Genomic DNA, 27,067 nt, shown 5'->3' with positions numbered 1-27,067 from the left:
AAAAAGCAGTACGGATCAACATTAGAAAGTATTTTGAAAGTATACGCGGTATTTTGAAGCCACGAGAAAGAAAGTGACTGAAAAAATCCCTAACCGAAAGTATCGAGCCACTTCTGAAATGGACAGAGACGCTAAAAGGTAAACGCACCTTTACGCGAGCCCTAAACAGGATATAGTGCTCCTGCTGGTGTGTACTGGTACTTCTTTCACTGTAATATTCACACTAAGTTATTCATTTATTTATTTGTCTATAGTTGACCGGACTGGTCATGCATACATGTGCCTTGTCCATTTGATCTGTTAGAGACACATGTGAGCAGAATATTGCGCCATATATGTGGAGTTATCCGCGTTCAACCTCGGGATTACATAAAAGATTTGCATTTTGCCTTCATTTGTCAATCTTCACACTTCCTCCAGATGGCAGCGTTGCATTGAAAGAGTGACAGCAGGTCACGTTCGTACTGGGAAGCTAATTGTGTGTGCTAACTGCTAAATTAACTTTTATATACTGCAATAAGGAAACAAATGAATTCGGTCCGTTCAGAAAAATGTTTACATATCAAGTAATAAAATACATAATAAATGTGTCAATTAAAAAAAAACACAAACATACTTTTAAAAATTTTATATTAAAATGCATTATTTATAATTTAAAAGCATGAAATCTATTACATTTTCAAATAACAACAAAAACGCTCCTCTTTCTAAAACATTTAGTTTTTCTTATTTATTATATCTTTAGATTGCTGACCTAAACCTATCTGAAAATCCAGAGGGAAATGTGAATAAAAATGGTGTAGAAGCCCCTTAAGCTTGCTGAAATCCTAAATGTTACATTAACTGTAAACCTCTCAAATATTTCATATTTTGTTGGTTGTATGACATGTTGATTCAGGGACGTGTTTTACTTGGTGAACAGTGATGCAGAGATGCACATACAGGAACTTACACTCACTTTCAGCTTGACATCTTCAACTAGAACAACTCAGAGAGCTGGATGAAAATGCTGCTAAACTTAACATTAATTATCTTCAGTTTAATCTTCATGTCCTTCTCTGGTAAGTATATATATATATATATATATATATATATATATATATATATATATATATATATATATATATATATATATATATAGCCTATAAGTTTTCTGGAATCCCATTTTTCTGATTACATTTTTTTGTTTAATTTGTCATTCTTTAAAGTTGTAAAACAAAAACATAAAGCTCTTTTCTGCCTTTTTACAGATAGTAATTTTTTTTTTTTTTTTAATTGCGTACAAATAGATTCACATTTAATATAATTTCATGTTTCATTGATTACTTCAGCTAAAACTGTTTTAACGTAATGTGTTAGATCTCGCATCTGCAATATAGGGGCCTGTCTGCTTTATACGCATGGTGATATTTTTTAACTGTATTACCTTGGATTCACTTTTTGCTGATCTTTTTAAACCAATTTATTTTTAGGTAAATTTGTCTCTTCGTGTATCTACAAAGCCACGGGGGAAAAAGCTGTGATTTCATTCGATGGTGCAAAATTACAAGAGGAATATGAACTGAAATGGACACATAATAAAAACAGAGTTTATTTTAAAAAAGGCTCAAAGGTTAAGGTCAAAGAGCTCGATGTCGATGAAGATGGATCTCTGATACTGACGGACGTACAGAAGGATAAATCTGGAGAGTACAAGGGCATCGTCTATGATTCAGAAGGAAGTTTAATAAAGGAAACCGTACAGCAGCTCTGTGTCCTGGGTACGTATTATCTGGGGTTCTGCTGCTATTCAGACGTGTTTCTGATCAAATCTCGTTTCTCTTCTCTCTGGTGTGTTTCTGTAGTATGACTCTCTGTCGTTGTGTGTATTTCAGAGCCAGTGTCTGAACCTACAGTCGTGGTGGAGTGTGTAGAAAAAGGAGTAAACCTGACTTGTAGCGCAGAGAACCACCGTGAGGTGCTTGTGTCCTGGATGAGAAATCACATGGAGGCTAATGTGACACATGCTTTTTTACACATCAGTCTGTCCGAGATCAAATCTGGAGATAGTTTCTCATGCACAGTCAGCAACCAGATAAGCCAGAAGTCAGCAAAAGAAGTTCAGCCCGCTTGCTCTGACGCAGGTCCAGTATATCAAAAACATTTGACATATATATTGTACAACAACGCTGGTTTCTATGAAACTGGTTTTAAAGGTTCAGCTTTAAAGGATCACATGCAACAAATACCAATAAAGACAATTTAATAGAAGTGAACACCAACAGTGGAAATGAAAACACAAATGGTTTTTGTTTATTTCCTTATGTATCCACCACAAAATAACCACCGAGAAATTTCCATCATCAACTTCCTTTTTCAAACCTTAAATGTCTGTTGAATGATATACACATATTACACAGAACTTGTTAACATATTAACATACAGAGCTTTTTCTGATCTGTGAAATATTTTTGAATGATGATGGCTCACTGTGTTTCACTTGTTCCTCACACAATAAAAAACCTTCAGTTTAGACTAATAGACGATCAGGTGTTTAAGTTATGATGACGAGAGTCTCTATTTAAACTAGCCCTCATTTTATAGATTATAATTAATTGATCAATCTTTTTTTCTCCATCATAAAATTATCAATGCATGATATTGTTGATGAGTCACTTTATTTGTATCCTTTCTTAGATACGTCTGAGAAGAGATTTCTATTTGGCTTGGATTCGTGGTTGATGCTGGTGATCCTGACGGGGGGAGGAAGCTTCCTCATCCTCTTCATCATCTGCTTAGTCGCTGTCTGCTGCTGCTGCGGACGAAACAAGAGGAAAGCAAAACGTACATTTTCAGTAAACTATTTTCAAATACATTTATAATATACTGTTTTTGCGCTCACTCTTAGAAGAGCTTAGACGATCCATTCAGGTGTGTTTCTCAATAACATGTTAAAATAGATTAATTTAAATATTATCAAATTGTTCATTAACAACAATCAATTATAAAAAAAAATGACAGCAATAAAAACACATTTCTGTATCTCTCTTTTGTTTAGGTGAAGAACAGCATCAGCTTGTCTCTTTAATGCCGTATCTTTAATACCTAAATCAGCCTGATGAGCAGAAAAAGGCAGCATTCTCTTTCTGCTAGTTATAAAAAGATGAAACTAACCTCAGCTTGATTCACATCGACCTGTATTTGATCTGCTGTTATTAATAAGTACCTGTGGAAATGGAAACATATCACACAGTGATTTACATTCAATCTAAGGATTACATGATCCTTTTTTCTTCACAACTCCTCCAGATGGCAGCAATGTGCTGAAAAAGCAAATCATGCTCCACTGAACTAGTATTAGAAACATAATTGTGTTTGACATAAATGTGTGTTAACCAGGTCAGATCAAGCAGAGTAAACATTACAAAGTATTTTATTTTAATATGTTCAATGTTTTCTGTTGCAAAATAAATGCATAGACTATTGTGTGACGTAAAAATGACAAAATAAATAAATAAAATAAAATAACATTGAATATAAGCCTTGCTCGTGCTATTAGTAACTAAAAGAATGAAGATACACTTTCTCATGTTATATGTATGTGAGTGTGTGTGTGTGTGTGTGTGTGTGTGTGTGTGTGTGTGTGTGTGTGTGTGTGTGTGAGTGTGTGTGTGTGTGTGTGTGTGTGTGTGTGTGTGTGTGTGTGTGTGTGTGTGTGTGTGTGTGTGTGTGTGTGTGTGTGTGTGTGTGTGTGTGTGTGTGTGTGTGTGTGTGTGTGTGTGTGTGTGTGTGTGTGTGTGTGTGTGTGTGTGAGTGTGTGTGTGTGTGTGTGTGTGTGTGTGTGTGAGTGTGTGTGTGTGTGTGTGTGTGTGTGTGTGTGTGTGTGTGTGAGAGTGTGTGAGTGAGTGTGTGTGTGTGTGTGTGTGAGGGGGTAGTATTAGGGTTATGGTTTAGACATGTATCATATGACACATGGGTGTCATAAACACCAATATCCGTTTTTCTGTATCAATACCACAACTTTTCGGTTTTATTTGTTGTACTATTTACACACATTTTCACAATCCTCTTGTTGAAGGCAGTCCTTGCCATCTATCAGACTTATTCACTTATCAACAAAATTAATCATCAGCATTTGTTCATGCGTTTTTAAACTGTTCATATCGAGAACTTGGCGTACCAAAAATATTTAATAAATATGTCAAATAAAACATATTACACATTTGAATCCCAGCTCATGGACCTTTCACCTTCTCTCTCACTTTGCGTCCTGTCACTGTCCTATCAAATTAAAGGATAAACCTCATAATTATAATAATAACAATACTAATAACAATACGTTTTTGTTTAATCACCATATGCGAGATGGATTCTAATAGAGAGTTCACCTGTTCTATTTATGACTGCTCAAATTCCAAATGAAGGTCGACTAATCAGAAAATTAAGTTATAATCATAACCACATGAACACTTTCACTCAGACTTTTCTGAATATGAGTGGCATACTACTGAATGAAATAAAGAAATGATGCAAAAGATGAAAAAGAAGATTCAGACAAAATCAATAGATTATGAATAATTTATTGTCACCGAGTAAAAAATTGAATCACGTAATCAGTTATTTTAATTGTTCAAGGGCAGCATGCAATCAATCTATCTATCATTAATTAATTTTTATTTTTGATAGTGTTTAATGTTATGTTTTGAGGGATATCACATGAGTTTCTATTATGGTTTTGAGTTTGGCCTGTAAAGTTTCCTCAGTAAATACTATTTGTTTAAATGAACATCCTAATGATTAAAAATGTCTTTAGTTTTGGTGACTTATATTCTGTGTCTAATAACAAGTGTTCTTTTTTACATGAATACATCAAGCTAGCTCTGCCCGTCTCTTTCTGATGCTGTTCTGCTTATTTACACGTTTCTCATCTTTCTCTACACTAATTGTGGAGAAGCTACACGTATTGATCTGTGGGTGGTTTCAGCTGCTGCTGTGTGTTCAGACTCCTGCAGCATCCACACAGAGATCTTCACAGACTGGAGCAGAGGATCCGAACCCTTCACCATCAGCCCATGATCCTCTGCTCTTTCTGTAGGCGACTAGGAAGCCGTTCCCTGCACTTCCTGTGTCCCTCCTGCTCACCCTATACAAACAATCAGAAGCATTAATCTAGTCTGATCCTAACGAGACAATCCAGCCGTGACTGCTGTGAGTCAGATAAGTGTGTGTCTCTGGCCACCTGCTCAGTGTAACCAGGGGTGGCGCTCAATGTCCTCTAAAGTGGGCCGGTCTGACGCTGATGCACTGAGACACCAGCCAATCAGCTGACGGCACTCTGTTACACACAACACAGTGTTCAGGAAGACAGAAGCACACGCTTCACCTGGATCTGGACGTGAGCTCTGTCTCTTGCCTGTGGACAGCTCTCTAGGGAAGCGCAGTCTGCTTCTGGAGGTGACCCTCAACGTGCCTCTGAAGGGGAAACAGCCGCACAAGATGTTGTAGAGCGTCACCCGACCGACCAAACCGTAGCCGGTCCTGCGTGATAGCGCTGCCGCCGAAACCACTCAGGAGGGGCGTACTGAAGAGTGCCTGAGAGAGACAACAAGACCCCAGACGTCACCTGAAGAGGCTCCACAAACAAACACAGCTCACCGCAGTGAGATCAAACCCACCTGCAAAGTGCCTGTAGGCCGAGTCTTTTAGCAGATCTCCACAGCCAAAGTCCAGCAGCTTGATGTCGTGCGACTCTGTGGAGATCAGCAGGTTCTCTGGTTTGACGTCCCGGTGCAGGACTCCGCGGCTCTCGCAGTGTTTCAGCGCCGTGACCAGCTGCAGCAGCACTTTCTTGGCCAGACTCTCCTCCAGGCGTCCATTCTGCTTGCAGAAAGTGTCCAGATCTTGGCAAGGAACGGACGCTCCAGGATCAAGGTGTAGCGTCTGGGAAAGTCTAACCACTCCAGCAGCTGCAGGACGTTGGGGCAGGCAGGAGCCGAATTGACCAGACTCATCAGCGCCACCTCCAGCGGCAGCTGATCCTGACCTTCCTGCAGGACGAACGCTGCGTTATATCCAGCGCTCAATCAGAGCAAACAGAGCAACAGATTCACTCTGAACTCACGACTCTCAGTCTCGGTGTTCCTCTTTTACAGACGTGCTTGATGGCAACCTGTAGACAGATGAAGACCACGCTGACTAATTATCACAGACCACGTTCACTGACGGCAACATTTCTAACGAGGGAGGTGAGAGAAAGTCTTACTGGCAGTCCGTCAGACCTGCGGGTCCCAGCATACACCGAGCCGAATCCACCTCGCCCCAGCAATGGGCCCTTCACATACGCTTCTGCAACACACAAGATCACAAGAAACCTCTTTAAACGGGACCTTCATGTAACGTCTTCAGCGACGACTCGTTTAGTGAGTGGTGAGGTGTTTAATCTCCGTGCACTCTGACCTCTGCGGGAGCGTTTGGCAGCTCTTCTGTATGAGGGGGACGGACCCTCATCCTCCTGGCTGCCGCTCTGCCGCTTCCTCTTCCCGTGAGACACGGACACAGAAACGGCCAACTCTGACGGCAGAGGAGCGATGTACCCAGGCAGCTCTTGGCTCAGAGGCAGGTTTGGGATGGTCAGCGGTTCCTGAGCGTCGCCACCAGAGCCGCGTCTCCCAACCTCCTGAGCAGCCGCCTGAGAGACAGCAGCACTCCTGGATCTGGAGCGGCCCGAGGCTGCAATATTTCACACATCAGACACTCACAGCCTCTATTAGCAACCTTTAGCAACAACCAACCACCAATTACTTTTATTTCTATTTGCTCTTGAATTACAATTGAACTGCTCTGTAGTTTCCCAGATTTGCAATTATGTCCCAAAAAATTAAAGGCATATCTTCACATTAATTTGGTCAAACATTGTACAACATCATACCATAACATAGCCATAATAAACAAAACACTCACCTTGTCTTTCACTCATAAGAGCGGCTGACAATCTCTCCAAACTCCAAGAAATACAGTAAATAAATAAACAATTAATTAATTAGTTGAAGAAAGAAAGAGAGAAAGAGAGAAAGAAAGAAAAAATAAACAGAAAGAAGTAAGAAGAGAAATAAGAAGAGAATAAAAAAACTTCCTCCAAACTGTACTCAGAGGAAATATCCTCCGATCTCCTCAAATAAAAGTCTCCTCTCGCTCGGAACTGCGTCGAAAATCACAGTAGCAGTAAATAATCTCCGAAAGTGTCTGAAATCGCCTCGTCTCTCAACAATCAGATATCGATGGGTTTGAGTGTTTATATGCAGAATCACGTCGTAACACGCGTCGCCATAGAAACTGTAGTTCACGTACATGGTGCGCGTGACGTCGCGTGCGTGAGTACAACAGCGCGAGCGTACGCTTTTATCGTAAGCGTTACATTTTTTGCACTTTTCATTATTAAATTGCCAGATTTATTAATAAATGTATAAATTAGTGTAAATCAGAGATGTTATTATGATCTCTGGCTAAACTGAACGCGCTATTTTCCCGCGTATTTAACCGATCACTGTCAGGAGACCAATCAGCTTTCAGTATCTTCGGTGCGTCATCAAACCCGTGAGTAAACCTGCATGAAAATGAATGTTTAAAGAAAAAAATGTAAGATATTATTGAAAATATCAAGCATTTGATACAGTGATTCATTAGTTTTATTTATTTTATTTGTAATTTCTTAATAAAGTCCTCTGAATGCCTTCCTAATGGTATATTTAATGTTCTTGGAAGCATAGATTTTTTATTGGAACCTAATTTTTCTGTTGACAAAATTCTTGCTAAATTGGCCGGTTTTCACAGGCAAGCTCTTTTAGCATTGATAAGCACCATTTTTCACCCCACAACTATTTCGTATGAAATAACATATTATTTGAAAAACAGATCTTTATTTTGTCGTTGGTTCAGAGGAGGTATTCTTTTAGTATAAGACGCAAGTTAGTTCATTTCAATGGGTAATTGTTGTCGTATACAGAATTTCCTCAGAAAATCCAATCACCTGTGAAACCAGGAGAATTAGCATTTTTTCCAAAAGAGTGTGCACTTTTGACGAACTGTATTTGTTTTAAGGCAACGATATATATTAATTAATAAGATTATAACAAATGCTCTTTGTTCTGTGTCCTTCGCTTTTATAAAATTGTAACTATGCAGCCGTCAACTACAGTTTCACATCAGTTAGTGAGCTTTAGATCCCCTGAGGAAAAATTACACTCATTCTCTATTATAGGAGAAGAAGACTTATACAAACTTGTTAAACCAATTAAACCAGCAACATCTATGCTAGACCCTATTCCATCTAAACTATTAAAAGATTTGCTTCCAGAAGTCATAGATCCTATTTTGACCATTATTAATTCATCATTGTCATTAGGACATGTTCCCAAAACCTTCAAACTGGCTGTAGTTAAGCCTCTTATTAAGAAACAGCATCTTGATCCCAAAGACGTAGTAAATTACAGACCAATCTCTAATCTCCCTTTTCTGTCAAAAATACTAGAAAAGGTAGTATCCTCACAACTGTATTCCTTTTTACAAAAAAAAAATGGTGTCTACGAGGATTTCCGATCAGGTTTTAGACCGTACCATAGTACTGAGACTGCTCTCATTAGAGTTTCTAATGACCTGCTTCTGTCATCGGATCGTGGTTTTATCTCGTTACTAATGCTATTAGATCTTAGCGCAGCATTCGATACTATCGATCACAACATTCTCTTGGATAGACTAGAACTAGATGCTAAAACGGCATGAACTATCAATGATTCATCCAAATCAGCTTTAGTGGTACTCCATTAGGTTCATTTATTTACAGTGAAGCTCATTTTGATTTGTTGACTTTCCACTTCCTCCTCAGTGATCATGTGTGCACGGTTCAGACAGGAGATGAAACGCCTCTCTTCTCTGGACAGGTGACCATTGTCTGGAAATCCCTTCATCAGCGAGAAGCTTCTGAAGACTTGAACACTACGTGTCCTACAAAGAGAAGCAGACACATCGTGAGTTAAGAGACTCAGACACTGAAACACGGCACATACTGTACAATGAGCACAGAACAGGGAACGGTTTTTGTCGGGTTCAACACGAGAAGGTTGTGTTCTCCTCCATCTACAGGATGGAGATCTGTAGCTCTCGCGCAGCACACACACTGATACTGATAACCATACTAGTGAGTCAACAAACAACTGTAAGTCTAAATGAAACCAAACACAATCACTGTTTACATTATAATGTAGTCCCTTACTTTCTGTTGGAATTATGATTTTCATTGTTGCCATGACAGCTATTTGTAAATCTGGAATCTAAGTGCAAAAATGGAAATATTGGAAAAATCTAATTCCAAATGAAGGTCGACTAATCAGAAAATTAAGTTATAATCATAACCACATGAACACTTTCACTCAGACTTTTCTGAATATGAGTGGCATACTACTGAATGAAATAAAGAAATGATGCAAAAGATGAAAAAGAAGATTCAGACAAAATCAATAGATTATGAATAATTTATTGTCACCGAGTAAAAAAATTGAATCACGTAATCAGTTATTTTAATTGTTCAAGGGCAGCATGCAATCAATCTATCTATCATTAATTAATTTTTATTTTTGATAGTGTTTAATGTTATGTTTTGAGGGATATCACATGAGTTTCTATTATGGTTTTGAGTTTGGCCTGTAAAGTTTCCTCAGTAAATACTATTTGTTTAAATGAACATCCTAATGATTAAAAATGTCTTTAGTTTTGGTGACTTATATTCTGTGTCTAATAACAAGTGTTCTTTTTTACATGAATACATCAAGCTAGCTCTGCCCGTCTCTTTCTGATGCTGTTCTGCTTATTTACACGTTTCTCATCTTTCTCTACACTAATTGTGGAGAAGCTACACGTATTGATCTGTGGGTGGTTTCAGCTGCTGCTGTGTGTTCAGACTCCTGCAGCATCCACACAGAGATCTTCACAGACTGGAGCAGAGGATCCGAACCCTTCACCATCAGCCCATGATCCTCTGCTCTTTCTGTAGGCGACTAGGAAGCCGTTCCCTGCACTTCCTGTGTCCCTCCTGCTCACCCTATACAAACAATCAGAAGCATTAATCTAGTCTGATCCTAACGAGACAATCCAGCCGTGACTGCTGTGAGTCAGATAAGTGTGTGTCTCTGGCCACCTGCTCAGTGTAACCAGGGTGGCGCTCAATGTCCTCTAAAGTGGGCGGTCTGGCGCTGATGCACTGAGACACCAGCCAATCAGCTGACGGCACTCTGTTACACACAACACAGTGTTCAGGAAGACAGAAGCACACGCTTCACCTGGATCTGGACGTGAGCTCTGTCTCTTGCCTGTGGACAGCTCTCTAGGGAAGCGCAGTCTGCTTCTGGAGGTGACCCTCAACGTGCCTCTGAAGGGGAAACAGCCGCACAAGATGTTGTAGAGCGTCACCCCGACCGACCAAACCGTAGCCGGTCCTGCGTGATAGCGCTGCCGCCGAAACCACTCAGGAGGGGCGTACTGAAGAGTGCCTGAGAGAGACAACAAGACCCCAGACGTCACCTGAAGAGGCTCCACAAACAAACACAGCTCACCGCAGTGAGATCAAACCCACCTGCAAAGTGCCTGTAGGCCGAGTCTTTTAGCAGATCTCCACAGCCAAAGTCCAGCAGCTTGATGTCGTGCGACTCTGTGGAGATCAGCAGGTTCTCTGGTTTGACGTCCCGGTGCAGGACTCCGCGGCTCTCGCAGTGTTTCAGCGCCGTGACCAGCTGCAGCAGCACTTTCTTGGCCAGACTCTCCTCCAGGCGTCCATTCTGCTTGCAGAAAGTGTCCAGATCTTGGCAAGGAACGGACGCGCTCCAGGATCAAGGTGTAGCGTCTGGGAAAGTCTAACCACTCCAGCAGCTGCAGGACGTTGGGGCAGGCAGGAGCCGAATTGACCAGACTCATCAGCGCCACCTCCAGCGGCAGCTGATCCTGACCTTCCTGCAGGACGAACGCTGCGTTATATCCAGCGCTCAATCAGAGCAAACAGAGCAACAGATTCACTCTGAACTCACGACTCTCAGTCTCGGTGTTCCTCTTTTACAGACGTGCTTGATGGCAACCTGTAGACAGATGAAGACCACGCTGACTCATTATCACAGACCACGTTCACTGACGGCAACATTTCTAACGAGGGAGGTGAGAGAAAGTCTTACTGGCAGTCCGTCAGACCTGCGGGTCCCAGCATACACCGAGCCGAATCCACCTCGCCCCAGCAATGGGCCCTTCACATACGCTTCTGCAACACACAAGATCACAAGAAACCTCTTTAAACGGGACCTTCATGTAACGTCTTCAGCGACGACTCGTTTAGTGAGTGGTGAGGTGTTTAATCTCCGTGCACTCTGACCTCTGCGGGAGCGTTTGGCAGCTCTTCTGTATGAGGGGGACGGACCCTCATCCTCCTGGCTGCCGCTCTGCCGCTTCCTCTTCCCGTGAGACACGGACAAAGAAACGGCCAACTCTGACGGCAGAGGAGCGATGTACCCAGGCAGCTCTTGGCTCAGAGGCAGGTTTGGGATGGTCAGCGGTTCCTGAGCGTCGCCACCAGAGCCGCGTCTCCCAACCTCCTGAGCAGCCGCCTGAGAGACAGCAGCACTCCTGGATCTGGAGCGGCCCGAGGCTGCAATATTTCACACATCAGACACTCACAGCCTCTATTAGCAACCTTTAGCAACAACCAACCACCAATTGCTTTTATTTCTATTTGCTCTTGAGTTGCATTTGAACAGCTCTGTAGTTTCCCAGATTTGCAATTATGTCCAAAAAAATTAAAGGCATATCTTCACATTAATTCAGTCAAACATTGTACAACATCATACCATAACATAGCCATAATAAACAAAACACTCACCTTGTCTTTCACTCATAAGAGCGGCTGACAATCTCTCCAAACTCCAAGAAATACAGTAAATAAATAAACAATTAATTAATTAGTTGAAGAAAGAAAGAGAGAAAGAAAGAAAAAATAAACAGAAAGAAGTAAGAAGAGAAATAAGAAGAGAATAAAAAACTTCCTCCAAACTGTACTCAGAGGAAATATCCTCCGATCTCCTCAAATAAAAGTCTCCTCTCGCTCGGAACTGCGTCGAAAATCACAGTAGCAGTAAATAATCTCCGAAAGTGTCTGAAATCGCCTCGTCTCTCAACAATCAGATATCGATGGGTTTGAGTGTTTATATGCAGAATCACGTCGTAACACGCGTCGCCATAGAAACTGTAGTTCACGTACATGGTGCGCGTGACGTCGCGTGCGTGAGTACAACAGCGCGAGCGTACGCTTTTATCGTAAGCGTTACATTTTTTGCACTTTTCATTATTAAATTGCCAGATTTATTAATAAATGTATAAATTAGTGTAAATCAGAGATGTTATTATGATCTCTGGCTAAACTGAACGCGCTATTTTCCCGCGTATTTAACCGATCACTGTCAGGAGACCAATCAGCTTTCAGTATCTTCGGTGCGTCATCAAACCCGTGAGTAAACCTGCATGAAAATGAATGTTTAAAGAAAAAAATGTAAGATATTATTGAAAATATCAAGCATTTGATACAGTGATTCATTAGTTTTATTTATTTTATTTGTAATTTCTTAATAAAGTCCTCTGAATGCCTTCCCTAATGGTATATTTAATGTTCTTGGAAGCATAGATTTTTTATTGGAACCTAATTTTTCTGTTGACAAAATTCTTGCTAAATTGGCCGGTTTTCACAGGCAAGCTCTTTTAGCATTGATAAGCACCATTTTTCACCCCACAACTATTTCGTATGAAATAACATATTATTTGAAAAACAGATCTTTATTTTGTCGTTGGTTCAGAGGAGGTATTCTTTTAGTATAAGACGCAAGTTAGTTCATTTCAATGGGTAATTGTTGTCGTATACAGAATTTCCTCAGAAAATCCAATCACCTGTGAAACCAGGAGAATTAGCATTTTTTCCAAAAGAGTGTGCACTTTTGACGAACTGTATTTGTTTTAAGGCAACGATATATATTAATTAATAAGATTATAACAAATGCTCTTTGTTCTGTGTCCTTCGCTTTTATAAAATTGTAACTATGCAGCCGTCAACTACAGTTTCACATCAGTTAGTGAGCTTTAGATCCCCTGAGGAAAAATTACACTCATTCTCTATTATAGGAGAAGAAGACTTATACAAACTTGTTAAACCAATTAAACCAGCAACATCTATGCTAGACCCTATTCCATCTAAACTATTAAAAGATTTGCTTCCAGAAGTCATAGATCCTATTTTGACCATTATTAATTCATCATTGTCATTAGGACATGTTCCCAAAACCTTCAAACTGGCTGTAGTTAAGCCTCTTATTAAGAAACAGCATCTTGATCCCAAAGACGTAGTAAATTACAGACCAATCTCTAATCTCCCTTTTCTGTCAAAAATACTAGAAAAGGTAGTATCCTCACAACTGTATTCCTTTTTACAAAAAAAAAAAAAAATGTCTCTACGAGGATTTCCGATCAGGTTTTAGACCGTACCATAGTACTGAGACTGCTCTCATTAGAGTTTCTAATGACCTGCTTCTGTCATCGGATCGTGGTTTTATCTCGTTACTAATGCTATTAGATCTTAGCGCAGCATTCGATACTATCGATCACAACATTCTCTTGGATAGACTAGAACTAGATGCTAAAACGGCATGAACTATCAATGATTCATCCAAATCAGCTTTAGTGGTACTCCATTAGGTTCATTTATTTACAGTGAAGCTCATTTTGATTTGTTGACTTTCCACTTCCTCCTCAGTGATCATGTGTGCACGGTTCAGACAGGAGATGAAACGCCTCTCTTCTCTGGACAGGTGACCATTGTCTGGAAATCCCTTCATCAGCGAGAAGCTTCTGAAGACTTGAACACTACGTGTCCTACAAAGAGAAGCAGACACATCGTGAGTTAAGAGACTCAGACACTGAAACACGGCACATACTGTACAATGAGCACAGAACAGGAACGGTTTTTGTCGGGTTCAACACGAGAAGGTTGTGTTCTCCTCCATCTACAGGATGGAGATCTGTAGCTCTCGCAAGCACACACACTGATACTGATAACCATACTAGTGAGTCAACAAACAACTGTAAGTCTAAATGAAACCAAACACAATCACTGTTTACATTATAATGTAGTCCCTTACTTTCTGTTGGAATTATGATTTTCATTGTTGCCATGACAGCTATTTGTAAATCTGGAATCTAAGTGCAAAAATGGAAATATTGGAAAAATCTAATTCCAAATGAAGGTCGACTAATCAGAAAATTAAGTTATAATCATAACCACATGAACACTTTCACTCAGACTTTTCTGAATATGAGTGGCATACTACTGAATGAAATAAAGAAATGATGCAAAAGATGAAAAAGAAGATTCAGACAAAATCAATAGATTATGAATAATTTATTGTCACCGAGTAAAAAATTGAATCACGTAATCAGTTATTTTAATTGTTCAAGGGCAGCATGCAATCAATCTATCTATCATTAATTAATTTTTATTTTTGATAGTGTTTAATGTTATGTTTTGAGGGATATCACATGAGTTTCTATTATGGTTTTGAGTTTGGCCTGTAAAGTTTCCTCAGTAAATACTATTTGTTTAAATGAACATCCTAATGATTAAAAATGTCTTTAGTTTTGGTGACTTATATTCTGTGTCTAATAACAAGTGTTCTTTTTTACATGAATACATCAAGCTAGCTCTGCCCGTCTCTTTCTGATGCTGTTCTGCTTATTTACACGTTTCTCATCTTTCTCTACACTAATTGTGGAGAAGCTACACGTATTGATCTGTGGGTGGTTTCAGCTGCTGCTGTGTGTTCAGACTCCTGCAGCATCCACACAGAGATCTTCACAGACTGGAGCAGAGGATCCGAACCCTTCACCATCAGCCCATGATCCTCTGCTCTTTCTGTAGGCGACTAGGAAGCCGCTCCCTGCACTTCCTGTGTCCCTCCTGCTCACCCTATACAAACAATCAGAAGCATTAATCTAGTCTGATCCTAACGAGACAATCCAGCCGTGACTGCTGTGAGTCAGATAAGTGTGTGTCTCTGGCCACCTGCTCAGTGTAACCAGGGGTGGCGCTCAATGTCCTCTAAAGTGGGCCGGTCTGACGCTGATGCACTGAGACACCAGCCAATCAGCTGACGGCACTCTGTTACACACAACACAGTGTTCAGGAAGACAGAAGCACACGCTTCACCTGGATCTGGACGTGAGCTCTGTCTCTTGCCTGTGGACAGCTCTCTAGGGAAGCGCAGTCTGCTTCTGGAGGTGACCCTCAACGTGCCTCTGAAGGGGAAACAGCCGCACAAGATGTTGTAGAGCGTCACCCCGACCGACCAAACCGTAGCCGGTCCTGCGTGATAGCGCTGCCGCCGAAACCACTCAGGAGGGGCGTACTGAAGAGTGCCTGAGAGAGACAACAAGACCCCAGACGTCACCTGAAGAGGCTCCACAAACAAACACAGCTCACCGCAGTGAGATCAAACCCACCTGCAAAGTGCCTGTAGGCCGAGTCTTTTAGCAGATCTCCACAGCCAAAGTCCAGCAGCTTGATGTCGTGCGACTCTGTGGAGATCAGCAGGTTCTCTGGTTTGACGTCCCGGTGCAGGACTCCGCGGCTCTCGCAGTGTTTCAGCGCCGTGACCAGCTGCAGCAGCACTTTCTTGGCCAGACTCTCCTCCAGGCGTCCGTTCTGCTTGCAGAAAGTGTCCAGATCTTGGCAAGGAACGGGACGCTCCAGGATCAAGGTGTAGCGTCTGGGAAAGTCTAACCACTCCAGCAGCTGCAGGACGTTGGGGCAGGCAGGAGCCGAATTGACCAGACTCATCAGCGCCACCTCCAGCGGCAGCTGATCCTGACCTTCCTGCAGGACGAACGCTGCGTTATATCCAGCGCTCAATCAGAGCAAACAGAGCAACAGATTCACTCTGAACTCACGACTCTCAGTCTCGGTGTTCCTCTTTTACAGACGTGCTTGATGGCAACCTGTAGACAGATGAAGACCACGCTGACTCATTATCACAGACCACGTTCACTGACAGCAACATTTCTAACGAGGGAGGTGAGAGAAAGTCTTACTGGCAGTCCGTCAGACCTGCGGGTCCCAGCATACACCGAGCCGAATCCACCTCGCCCCAGCAATGGGCCCTTCACATACGCTTCTGCAACACACAAGATCACAAGAAACCTCTTTAAACGGGACCTTCATGTAACGTCTTCAGCGACGACTCGTTTAGTGAGTGGTGAGGTGTTTAATCTCCGTGCACTCTGACCTCTGCGGGAGCGTTTGGCAGCTCTTCTGTATGAGGGGGACGGACCCTCATCCTCCTGGCTGCCGCTCTGCCGCTTCCTCTTCCCGTGAGACACGGACACAGAAACGGCCAACTCTGACGGCAGAGGAGCGATGTACCCAGGCAGCTCTTGGCTCAGAGGCAGGTTTGGGATGGTCAGCGGTTCCTGAGCGTCGCCACCAGAGCCGCGTCTCCCAACCTCCTGAGCAGCCGCCTGAGAGACAGCAGCACTCCTGGATCTGGAGCGGCCCGAGGCTGCAATATTTCACACATCAGACACTCACAGCCTCTATTAGCAACCTTTAGCAACAACCAACCACCAATTACTTTTATTTCTATTTGCTCTTGAATTACAATTGAACTGCTCTGTAGTTTCCCAGATTTGCAATTATGTCCCAAAAAAAATTAAAGGCATATCTTCACATTAATTTGGTCAAACATTGTACAACATCATACCATAACATAGCCATAATAAACAAAACACTCACCTTGTCTTTCACTCATAAGAGCGGCTGACAATCTCTCCAAACTCCAAGAAATACAGTAAATAAATAAACAATTAATTAATTAGTTGAAGAAAGAAAGAGAGAAAGAAAGAAAAATAAACAGAAAGAAGTAAGAAGAGAAATAAGAAGAGAATAAAAAAAACTTCCTCCAAACTGTACTCAGAGGAAATATCCTCCGATCTCCACAAATAAAAGTCTCCTCTCGCTCGGAACTGCGTCGAAAATCACAGTAGCAGTAAATAATCTCCGAAAGTGTCTGAAATCGCCTCGTCTCTCAACAATCAGATATCGATGGGTTTGAGTGTTTATATGCAGAATCACGTCGTAACACGCGTCGCCATAGAAACTGTAGTTCACGTACATGGTGCGCGTGACGTCGCGTGCGTGAGTACAACAGCGCGAGCGTACGCTTTTATCGTAAGCGTTACATTTTTTGCACTTTTCATTATTAAATTGCCAGATTTATTAATAAATGTATAAATTAGTGTAAATCAGAGATGTTATTATGATCTCTGGCTAAACTGAACGCGCTATTTTCCCGCGTAGTTAACCGATCGCTGTCAGGAGACCAATCAGCTTTCAGTATCTTCGGTGCGTCATCAAACCCGTGAGTAAACCTTTCATTTCGAAAAATCACATGGAAAATATTGTGAATTATGTAGGTTTGATATCACCACATCATTTATTATTCAAGGAAAATTGGAAACGAAAACGAAAAATCCATTATTGAGGATACTTTTAAATTGTGTAAAAATAAAATGGAATGTTTAACTGGAGTCACAAAAATGTGATTTATTGCAAATTGAATTTGATCAAACCTGATAAAGCAGATCATTCATGAGTAATAGAGTAAAAATGGTTAGAAAAAGTATTCAAGTACTCAATCTTAATCAAGAATAGTTCAGTAAACAATTCGTCAGTTATTTTAAAATATGTTTTTCAATATTTTTTTAACAGTATTTAGTTTTTTCCCCATATCAGCTTCTTCTGACATTGATGCTTTTTAAATAGACTGATCACTGACACATATATCTCTAGTTTTATTTTATTTACAGATTTTTATAAAACATTTGATATTAAGCAGAAAAAGCTGTTTTCATCATTAGTAATAATAATAATAAGAGCCGTTATTAATAATTGATCACAAATTGATAATAATGAACAGTAAATTGGTGTATTAAAAAGATTTCTGAAATATCAAGTGAGTAATAATTAAAATGTATGCAAGTGAAAAGCTTATTTATTTTAAATTGTAATATTAATGTTCAAATATTACTGCCTTTGCTGTATTTTGATTAGCATAAGAGACTTAATTCAAGAACATAAAAAACCCTTTATCATTGCATACTTTTAAATGGTATTGTACGTAAAAAAAATAAAAATGGCCAAATTACTGACTTTTTTCCAAAAAATGTATAATAACTATAAAGTCTCCACTGAAGCTAAAACCTTATATTAAAATGTTAGTTTGGCATTGTATGTTTGAGTTTGTATTGAGTTATTTAAAAGGGACGGAAAAGATGCAGGTCTCACCCGTCTTATTGTGACTCGCACCTTTCAAATAACAAGTTAACATTTAAAATTAAACCACAGCATGAGCAGCCCTGCGGTTTCAGCTTCTGTGGATGGAAACGTCATTCTGACAGTCGGTTTAGATGTGTGAATATCTTGGTATTTGTGTTTGCATCTGCTTATCTCATCGGGAACAATTACAGTTCTTCCTCTTGATCTTCACGTGGTTAACCTGGTTATCTCTTGTAAAGAGTAAATGGAACATGCTGGTTTCATATTTCCACACGCTTTCAAAATAAGTAACGATCTCATGAATGTGCAATTCGATGATTGTCTTGTATGTTTTTGTTTGCCTTTGAAGCTCAATAACGGTAACTAGGAAGGTTTTTACAGTACTGTATGAGGATGAGAGGATGTGAAGAACAAAACAATGAGCGCCATGGCCAAGACTTTGAAGACTTGTTCGTCACATTTATTTTTAATGACTGAAAGAGAGCATCGCTCATACCAATTAACAGGCCTACTGATCTCATTATAAACGTCCTATTATTTAACCATTGATTATAGCCATTCAGCATTACATTATGGTTATTATGTCAGTTTTAACAGGCTTTAGACTTTACAAATAACTTCTGATTGAAGTGAACCTAAAACAATCTTCACATAAACCCATTAGGCAGAAATGATATTGAAATTGAATAAAGTCATTCTAAACTGAATACGGATGAAAAAGCCTGTGAAATCAAAAATCGACTATATTTATTTTGTTAGCGCACGTTGATATTTTTGTGGTGAACAATTCATCCATGTAAATTAATCCACAAATAAATACATATATAGTTACTTTTTAATGCCGTATCTTTAATACCTAAATCAGCCTGATGAGCAGAAAAAGGCAGCATTCTCTTTCTGCTAGTTATAAAAAGATGAAACTAACCTCAGCTTGATTCACATCGACCTGTATTTGATCTGCTGTTATTAATAAGTACCTGTGGAAATGGAAACATATCACACAGTGATTTACATTCAATCTAAGGATTACATGATCCTTTTTTCTTCACAACTCCTCCAGATGGCAGCAATGTGCTGAAAAAGCAAATCATGCTCCACTGAACTAGTATTAGAAACATAATTGTGTTTGACATAAATGTGTGTTAACCAGGTCAGATCAAGCAGAGTAAACATTACAAAGTATTTTATTTTAATATGTTCAATGTTTTCTGTTGCAAAATAAATGCATAGACTATTGTGTGACGTAAAAATGACAAAATAAATCAAATAAATCAAGATACACTTTCTCATGTTATATGTATATGTGTGTGTGTGTGTGTGTGTGTGTGTGTGTGTGTGTGTGTGTGTGTGTGTGTGTGTGTGTGTGTGTGTGCGTGTGTGAGTGTGTGTGTTTGTGTGTGCGTGTGTGTGTGTGTGCGTGTGTGTGTGTGTGTGTGTGTGTGTGTGTGTGTGTGTGTGTGTGTGTGTGTGTGTGTGTGTGTGTGTGTGTGTGTGTGTGTGTGTGTGTGTGTGTGTGTGTGTGTGTGTGTGTGTGTGTGTGTGTGTGTGTGTGTGTGTGTGTGTGTGTGTGTGTGTGTGTGTGTGTGTGTGTGTGTGTGTGTGTGTGTGTGAGTGTGTGTGTGCGTGTGTGAGTGTTTGTGTGTGTGAGTGTGTGTGTGTGTGTGCGTGTCTGTGTCTGTGTGTGTGTGTGTGTGTGTGTGTGTGTGTGTGTGTGTGTGTGTGTGTGTGTGTGTGTGTGTGTGTGTGTGTGTGTGTGTGTGTGTGTGTGTGTGTCTGTGTGTGTGTGTGTGTGTGTGTGTGTGAGTGTGTGTGTGTGTGTGTGAGTGTGTGTGTGTGTGTGTGTGTGTGTGTGTGTGTGTGTGTGTGTGTGTGTGTGTGTGTGTGTGTGTGTGTGTGTGTGTGTGTGTGTGTGTGTGTGTGTGTGTGTGTGTGTGTGTGTGTGTGTGTGTGTGTGTGTGTGTGTGTGTGTGTGTGTGTGTGTGTGTGTGTGTGTGTGTGTGTGTGTGTGTGTGTGTGTGTGTGTGTGTGTGTGTGTGCGTGTCTGTGTGTGTGTGTGTGTGTGTGAGTGTGCGTTACACATTAAATTCGTCACACAGCACCATTGCACTTATTTGTTCAAATTTAAGGCAAAAATGCATTCTTAAAAATCTTAATCTTAAAAATAAATAAATACTAACTAAAATAACTAATATTTGAAAACATGACAATCTTTATAATAATGTAATGAATTGTCAAATAATAAATTGATATAAATGGAATCTATTCAGAATTTTGAATAGCAGTGAATAATAGGCAGTGTACACACACACACACACACACTCCCAGAGAAACACAGGAAACCGATTCACTGTGAGCTCGACAACTTAAAACTAGAGCATCTCACTCAGAAAAGTGTGTGAAAATGCTGGAAAACGTGACATTAACTCTCCTCATCAATTTAATCTTCATGTTCTCCACTGGTAGGTTGTTCAATTATATAATTATCTTTATATTTTCTTAGATGTCACTTTTTTTTTTCATCAGTGAAGCACGATTCCTTTGCACGCTTGGTTCAAATTGTATTTTAATTTATCAGTCATCAAAAAAAATGTAACAAACATTTCTCTGATTCTACGGTACGTTTTTTTGTCGTATTTGTTTGTTTGCATTGCATTTCACATGGTTTCATATCAACAGTTTATTTACTAAGTCATTTGTCTCTCGTGTAAGATCAGAGCCATTTTATATATCATCCGTTTTTTCCATGATTGCGTTAAATAAAATCATGCAAGCAGTGTGTAAAGGTAAAGGTGTGTGCTTGATACATATAAACCATTTTTTCCTTTTTTTTTTTTTTTTTTTAGGTCAATCTTCATGTACCTACAGTGCTGTGGGTGAAAAAGTCGTGATTTCATTCGATGGTGCAAAATTACAAGAAGGTGATGAACTGAGATGGACGCATGATGAAGTGAGAGTTTATTTTAAAAAAGGCTCAAAGGTTAAGGTCAAAGAGCTCGATGTCGATGAAGATGGATCTCTGATACTGACGGACGTACAGAAGGATAAATCTGGAGAGTACAAGGGCATCATCTATGATTCAGAAGGAAGTTTAATAAAAGAAACCGTACAGCAGCTCTGTGTCCTGGGTACGTATTATCTGGGGTTCTGCTGCTATTCAGACGTGTTTCTGATCAAATCTCGTTTCTCTTCTCTCTGGTGTGTTTCTGTAGTATGACTCGCTGTCGTTGTGTGTATTTCAGAGCCAGTGTCTGAACCTACAGTCGTGGTGGAGTGTGTAGAAAAAGGAGTAAACCTGACTTGTAGCGCAGAGAACAACCGTGAGGTGCTTGTGTCCTGGACAAAAAATGGCATTACGACCGATTCGACTCTCGCATTTTTACATTTCCTTTCATCTGAGATCAAATCTGGAGATAGTTTCTCATGCACAGTCAGCAACCAGATAAGCCAGAAGTCAGCAAAAGAAGTTCAGCCAGCTTGCTCTGACGCAGGTCCAGTATATCAAAAACATTTGACATACATAATCTCATGCAGGACAACACTGTAGTCTATGAAAAGCGTGGACTCATTTCATAACCCATTTATAGGTCTATATGCAACCACTGCCAATTATCACAAAGAAAAAGAAGCAAACAGCAGCAGTGCAAATGAAAACAAAAAAGGTGATTGTTTCTTTGACTCATGCTTCCTACAATAAAGGAATTTCTGTCCTTAGGCTCATTATTAATAATCATGTGTCTGGCATATAAAATGAAATACATTTATTAAACAATATGCTTACTGTACATTATCTACAATGTCAAAAATGTACATTTTTAATGGGAATTTTATAAAATGAAAAATACTGGTCATGGTATCGTTGATAATTCACTTTATTTGGATTTTATTGTTCCTTAGATGTGTATAAGAAGAAGTTTCTAGGCTTGGATTTGTGGTTGATGCTGGTGATCCTGACAGGGGGAGGAAGTTTCCTCGTCCTCTCCATCATCTGCCTGGTCTGTTTCTGCCGCTGCTACAGACGAAACAAGAGGAAAGCAAAAGGTACGTTTTTACGGTGAACTAGATTTAGACAAGGCTCATCCGAAGCCAGGATTAAGCCATAGTTCAGTTGGGACATTTAAGTAATTTTCATTCACATGCCTTTAGTTTAGATTTACATTTAGTGTAGGACTAGACTTGAGCCTTGTCTGTGAATGCAGTGTTTTGTATTCAGACTTAGAACAAATGAGAACGTCTATTAGGTGTGATTGAGGTAGTGCTATTATTCAATGCGGGTATGTTTCACAACGGCACACCAAAAATACAGGAACAAAAATGCCGAATTAAACTAAAAACTATTCTGAAATATTCTTAAAATTCTCACCAGCTGTCTATTATTCATGTCTCTGTTGGGCAGAAGAAGAAGAGTACCGGCTTACGTCTCTAATGCCAGATCACACAAATCCACCTGATGTGCAATACATGCAGCAAATCACATCGGAGAGGTCTTCTAAAAGCCAGCGTCCTCTTCCACCCCTGCCCGGCCCCCAAGGTCCTCCTTGTGTTGGACCCCCATAAGAGAACACCCCGACCTTCCAGAGACACTGAGACCAGTATCAAGACCAGCGCTCAACAGAATATCGTTTATATATAGAATTTATCATATACACAAAAGTTAGAAAATATTAAGTAATAATTTTATTATAAAAATAATCAATATATTTTTTTTTTCAGTCTCTTAGCATATGCATCCGAAAATAATAAGCAGTTTTCGACATTGATTATAATAAGAGCTACTATTAATAATTGATAATATTACCTAATATCACCCATTGATATTAATGAAGAGTAAATCAGTATATTGTAATGATTTCTGAAGGATGGTGTGACACTGAAGACTGGAGTAATGATGCTGACATGTCAGCTTTCAATCACAGGACTCATTTACGATTGAAATATGTACAAGTGGAAAACTTATTTATTTTAAATTGCAATAATACAATATGCCCTTATTACTGTATTTTTGAAGAGCATATGAGACTTATTTCAAAAACATTAAAAATCTTAATCATTGCATACTCTTGAATTGTAGTGTATGTTTAAAAAATTATTTAAAAAATTTACAAAAATGTATTACAGATGTAATTACATATAGGTATTTTTAAAAACATAAGTACAAGGTAAAACATGTATGTACACAATAAGTACATTGTAACCAAGTTATTGATTTAAATGTAAGTACACCAAAGTAGCCACCAAATATATATATATATATATTAAGTTTTACTTCTTTCAACAATTTATAATAATAATTGTAAAGTCATCTCTGAAGCTAACTCTTGATAGTAAAAGTTTGGCATGTATATTTGAGTTTGCATGATTTTTTACATTTTTTTTTACCTCCAATATTATATATAAAAAAAAACAAAACACCTAGAACTTCAACTTAAGTTCAAATATTTCTTTGTAAATAGCAATCATTCCACTGAATCTGGGTCACTTCCGTCGAGAATATGCAGTGCTGTGTGTGTTCTGTAATTGTGCTCTGTGAGACCACCTTTGTGCATGCAAGCACACCAGACTTAAACGTGCACTTTTCCTGTTTTAACTGATGCTGTTGAATTGTGGTCGCAAGAAGTGCTCCAGATAAAAACAATACATATTTTCTCACACGCAGTCACATGACACTACGTACTTACCCTTAAAAAGCCTCAAGAAACGTACAACTGAACAAATTAAATTTCAAGTTATCGTTTAACTTTAAGTTATTCATAAGGTACATTTTGTATTCCTGAAAAGGAACAACTTTATGAAAGTCGTGAACCTAGATCTTTTATTGTGACTCACACCTTTCAAATAACAAGTTAACATTTAAAAATAAACCACAGCATGAGCAGCCCTGAGGTTTCACATGTGGTGAATGGAAACGTCATTTTGACAGTTGGTTTAGATGTGTGAATATGTTGGCATTTGTGTTTGCATCTAATTACCTCATTGGAAATATTTCAGTTTCTCATCTCGAGCTCCACATTCAGCAGTCACACGGTTATGCTGTTGTGAAGAGTAAAGGGAACACGCTGGTATCACACTTCCACGCACTTTCATGAACTGTCATGAACTCTGTCTGTTCACCCTCCACCAGATGTCTCTCTCTCACCACATCGATCCACCAGCTCTTGCAGCTGACCTTTACGAGTCTTGTCACTTTACACCTAATCGTCCAGAGTCATGTTGATCCAGAATCCTGTCACTCCCTCTCTGTCGCACCCAGATCTTCGAGACTGGCACCCAGCCTGGAGCTCCACCACTCATGTCAGAACCAGCGGCTGGTATCCCTAAACCAGCACCTATCTCTTCAAGTTCCCAGCTTCTGAACTAATTATGATCTTATTATGATTTTCTTGTTTTCTATGTTTTCTGTTTGCCTTTGAACATTAACTAATATATATATATATATATATATATATATATATATATATATATATATATATATATATATATATATATATATATATATATATATATATATATATATATATATATATATATATAGACAGAAGGAAAATCAAACTGGTTGCAAACTGGTTTAAATACAAACTTCCACCTACTTTAACTTCAGCTGCTGCTTTGTAGTGTTTAAGTATATTCAAACAATAATTAAATAATAAAATATATGGGAAACGGCTAAAATGTACCCTTTTTCCAAAAGTCCTCCATTCTAATTATCCTGACAGAACTCTACTAGAAAGAGAAGCTTTACATCTCTTTCAACCCTACTTGACTTTATCCTATTATACATGTAAAAAACCAAAAAAAATTCTCTTTATTTATTCCTTTCTCAGTGTCTGAGGCTGGTATTACCTGCCTATTTAAGATGAATCTCTTTTTGCATTCCACAGTTGTAGGTTTCTTTGGATAAAAACGTCTCTAAAATGACTACATGTTTTCCTCTCATTCTCAGGGTATGTTCCAGTTTCCCAATAGAAACAGAAATTAAACAGAAACAGAAATTAAACAGAATTTGTCAGCAATTGCAGAAACATACTTGTGTAGGTTTCACCATGCCCTGAAAAAGCAGAAATACATACGAGTGGTCCTCTAGGGGTCATTCTTGAAAATAACCCATACTGTCAACACTCATTCTCTAAGTTAGCTCCTCTGCTCTCAATGAGGAAGAGAAATTCTGCTGTTTCACCACCTAAGAGAAACAAGTTATGAATCAAACGGAACTTCCTGCATGATTCTGTTATATCAGCAGTGTTTATTTATGCTTGTTTACCCTTTTTAATTGCAAGACTTTTCACAACAAAACTGTGCACCTGTCTGCTCTCTTTTCAAGCCCTTACACAGTTGCTCTTTTATATTTGAGAATGAAAAAAGAAATCAATCTTACTTAAAACAGCTAGATCTGATTATTTTTTGTCCCTTTTAGAAGAAAACAAACATAATCCCCCATATTTATTCAATAAAGTGACTAAAATTAACAAAAAATAAAGAAATCCAGAAATCATAGATTTTCTTTTGGCTATTAATAATTCATCAATGCCATTAGGATATGTCCCCTTTAAACCTTTAAATTAAATGTAGTTTAGCCTGTCATTAAAAAAAACACATCTTGACTAATTACAATTTGCTCTTGAATCTTCATTTTCTGTCAAAAATATATTTTTTTTAAGCTTTTTCCTTTGAAAACCATGTTTCTAGTATATGTAAAACTGCACTTTTCCATCTCAAAAACATATCTAAATTACAACCTATGCTCTCAATGTTAAATGTTAGAAATGTTAATTCATGCGTTTATGACCTCGTGGATAGACTATTGTAATGCTTTGTTGGGTGGTTGTTCTGCATGCTTGATAAACAAACTCTAAAACAGCTAGCAGCTAGCTTTTATTTTGATGGTCCCTTATGAACATTCTGTTGACAATAAATAACTTTGCACCTACGACTGGGATGCCAACCAGGCTAAACAGAAGGAACAGCTCCATTGCGATGCCTTTCACCATGGCTTTTCTCAAGGGAACTACCTTTAGATAGCGGGTGGCGTAGTCCACGATCACCAGCATGTTCATGGCTCCGGGCAGACTTCAGCAATGGCCCTACTAGGTCCATTCCGATGCGCTCAAAGGGCACCTAGATGATGGAATGAGTGGACTGGGGGGAGGTGTCGGTGGTGTCGTCAGCTGACACGTTGGGCAGGCTTGGCAAAAGCGTTTCACCTCGGCCTCCAGGCCGGCCCAGTGAAAACGATCCCGGATCCTTTGACAGGTGTTTGCTAGTCCTGCCATCGGATGGGTGTGAGCCAGCTCCAGGATGGCCTCTGTCTTCGACCGCTGAACCACCAGTAGCAATTTCTCCTTCCCCCTCCACTGAGCAACACAGTAAAGCAGGCCGCTTTTGACAACAAAATGCGGGAGAGGATGGGGTCCAGGCCACACTTCTTGGCCCTCGATGATGTAGACCTGGGGCCAGCATCGTTTCAGTCGATCGTCCTCTTTTTGTACTTTGGCAAATGAGCCCCCTTCCGTGACCTGCTGCAAGACATCGAAGAACAGGTTAGAGTTTTGGGAAGGGGACTCACCATCTCTTCTGCTGTCTGAGGCCAGCAAGGTGGGACGTTGTTGGGGTTCTCGGGCCGGCCTCAGTCGTCTGCGGTTCCCTCTGGAACTGGCAGGCTGTGTGGCGGTGGCTAGCATCCCGGCCAATCTCTTC

General features: G+C 39.7%; 2 protein-coding genes across 5 annotated transcripts; both read left to right on the top strand.

The window, feature by feature from the left end:
* Nucleotide 1: 1 nt before the first annotated feature.
* On the top strand, nt 2–19,636 carry LOC122351925 (hepatocyte cell adhesion molecule-like). 4 transcript variants are annotated; one of them, XR_006251815.1, is made up of 7 exons: nt 2–138; nt 899–1,061; nt 1,473–1,760; nt 1,875–2,123; nt 2,677–2,823; nt 3,038–3,142; nt 19,294–19,636. XR_006251815.1 is itself a non-coding variant. In XM_043249344.1 (6 exons), exons 2-6 carry the CDS (start codon nt 1,001–1,003, stop codon nt 3,079–3,081), a joined length of 789 nt encoding a protein of 262 aa, XP_043105279.1. In that variant the 5' UTR covers nt 2–138; nt 899–1,000; the 3' UTR covers nt 3,082–3,504. The 4 variants fall into 4 exon arrangements, 3 of the variants coding, with proteins under 3 accessions (XP_043105279.1, XP_043105281.1, XP_043105280.1); XM_043249344.1 differs by lacking the exon at nt 19,294–19,636 and having other exon boundaries at nt 3,038–3,504; XM_043249346.1 differs by lacking the exon at nt 19,294–19,636 and having other exon boundaries at nt 3–138; nt 923–1,061; nt 3,038–3,504.
* An 851-nt stretch (nt 19,637–20,487) lies between these two features.
* LOC122351922 (T-cell surface antigen CD2-like) lies at nt 20,488–23,431 on the top strand. The gene is made up of 6 exons (XM_043249340.1): nt 20,488–20,838; nt 21,223–21,504; nt 21,619–21,867; nt 21,964–22,038; nt 22,274–22,417; nt 22,773–23,431. Exons 1-6 carry the CDS (start codon nt 20,781–20,783, stop codon nt 22,931–22,933), a joined length of 969 nt encoding a protein of 322 aa, XP_043105275.1. The 5' UTR covers nt 20,488–20,780; the 3' UTR covers nt 22,934–23,431.
* The last annotated feature ends 3,636 nt before the right edge of the window (nt 23,432–27,067 follow it).

Source organism: Puntigrus tetrazona, chromosome 9, assembly GCF_018831695.1.
Source record: "Puntigrus tetrazona isolate hp1 chromosome 9, ASM1883169v1, whole genome shotgun sequence".
In the NCBI taxonomy this organism is placed as follows: Eukaryota; Metazoa; Chordata; class Actinopteri; order Cypriniformes; family Cyprinidae; genus Puntigrus; species Puntigrus tetrazona.
The sequence above is the reverse complement of the archived record's forward strand: the minus strand, read 5'-3'. Positions and strand labels throughout refer to the sequence as shown.

Excerpts from the sequence above, each read along its gene's own strand:
- LOC122351925 (XM_043249344.1), top strand. The coding sequence starts at position 1,001 with ATGAAAATGCTGCTAAACTTAACATTAATTATCTTCAGTTTAATCTTC. Across the intron at positions 2,124-2,676 it reads GCCCGCTTGCTCTGACGCAG|ATACGTCTGAGAAGAGATTT; the intron begins GTCCAGTATATC and ends ATCCTTTCTTAG. Across the intron at positions 2,824-3,037 it reads AAACAAGAGGAAAGCAAAAC|GTGAAGAACAGCATCAGCTT; the intron begins GTACATTTTCAG and ends TCTTTTGTTTAG.
- LOC122351922 (XM_043249340.1), top strand. The coding sequence starts at position 20,781 with ATGCTGGAAAACGTGACATTAACTCTCCTCATCAATTTAATCTTCATG. Across the intron at positions 21,868-21,963 it reads GCCAGCTTGCTCTGACGCAG|GTCTATATGCAACCACTGCC; the intron begins GTCCAGTATATC and ends ACCCATTTATAG. Across the intron at positions 22,039-22,273 it reads TGCAAATGAAAACAAAAAAG|ATGTGTATAAGAAGAAGTTT; the intron begins GTGATTGTTTCT and ends ATTGTTCCTTAG.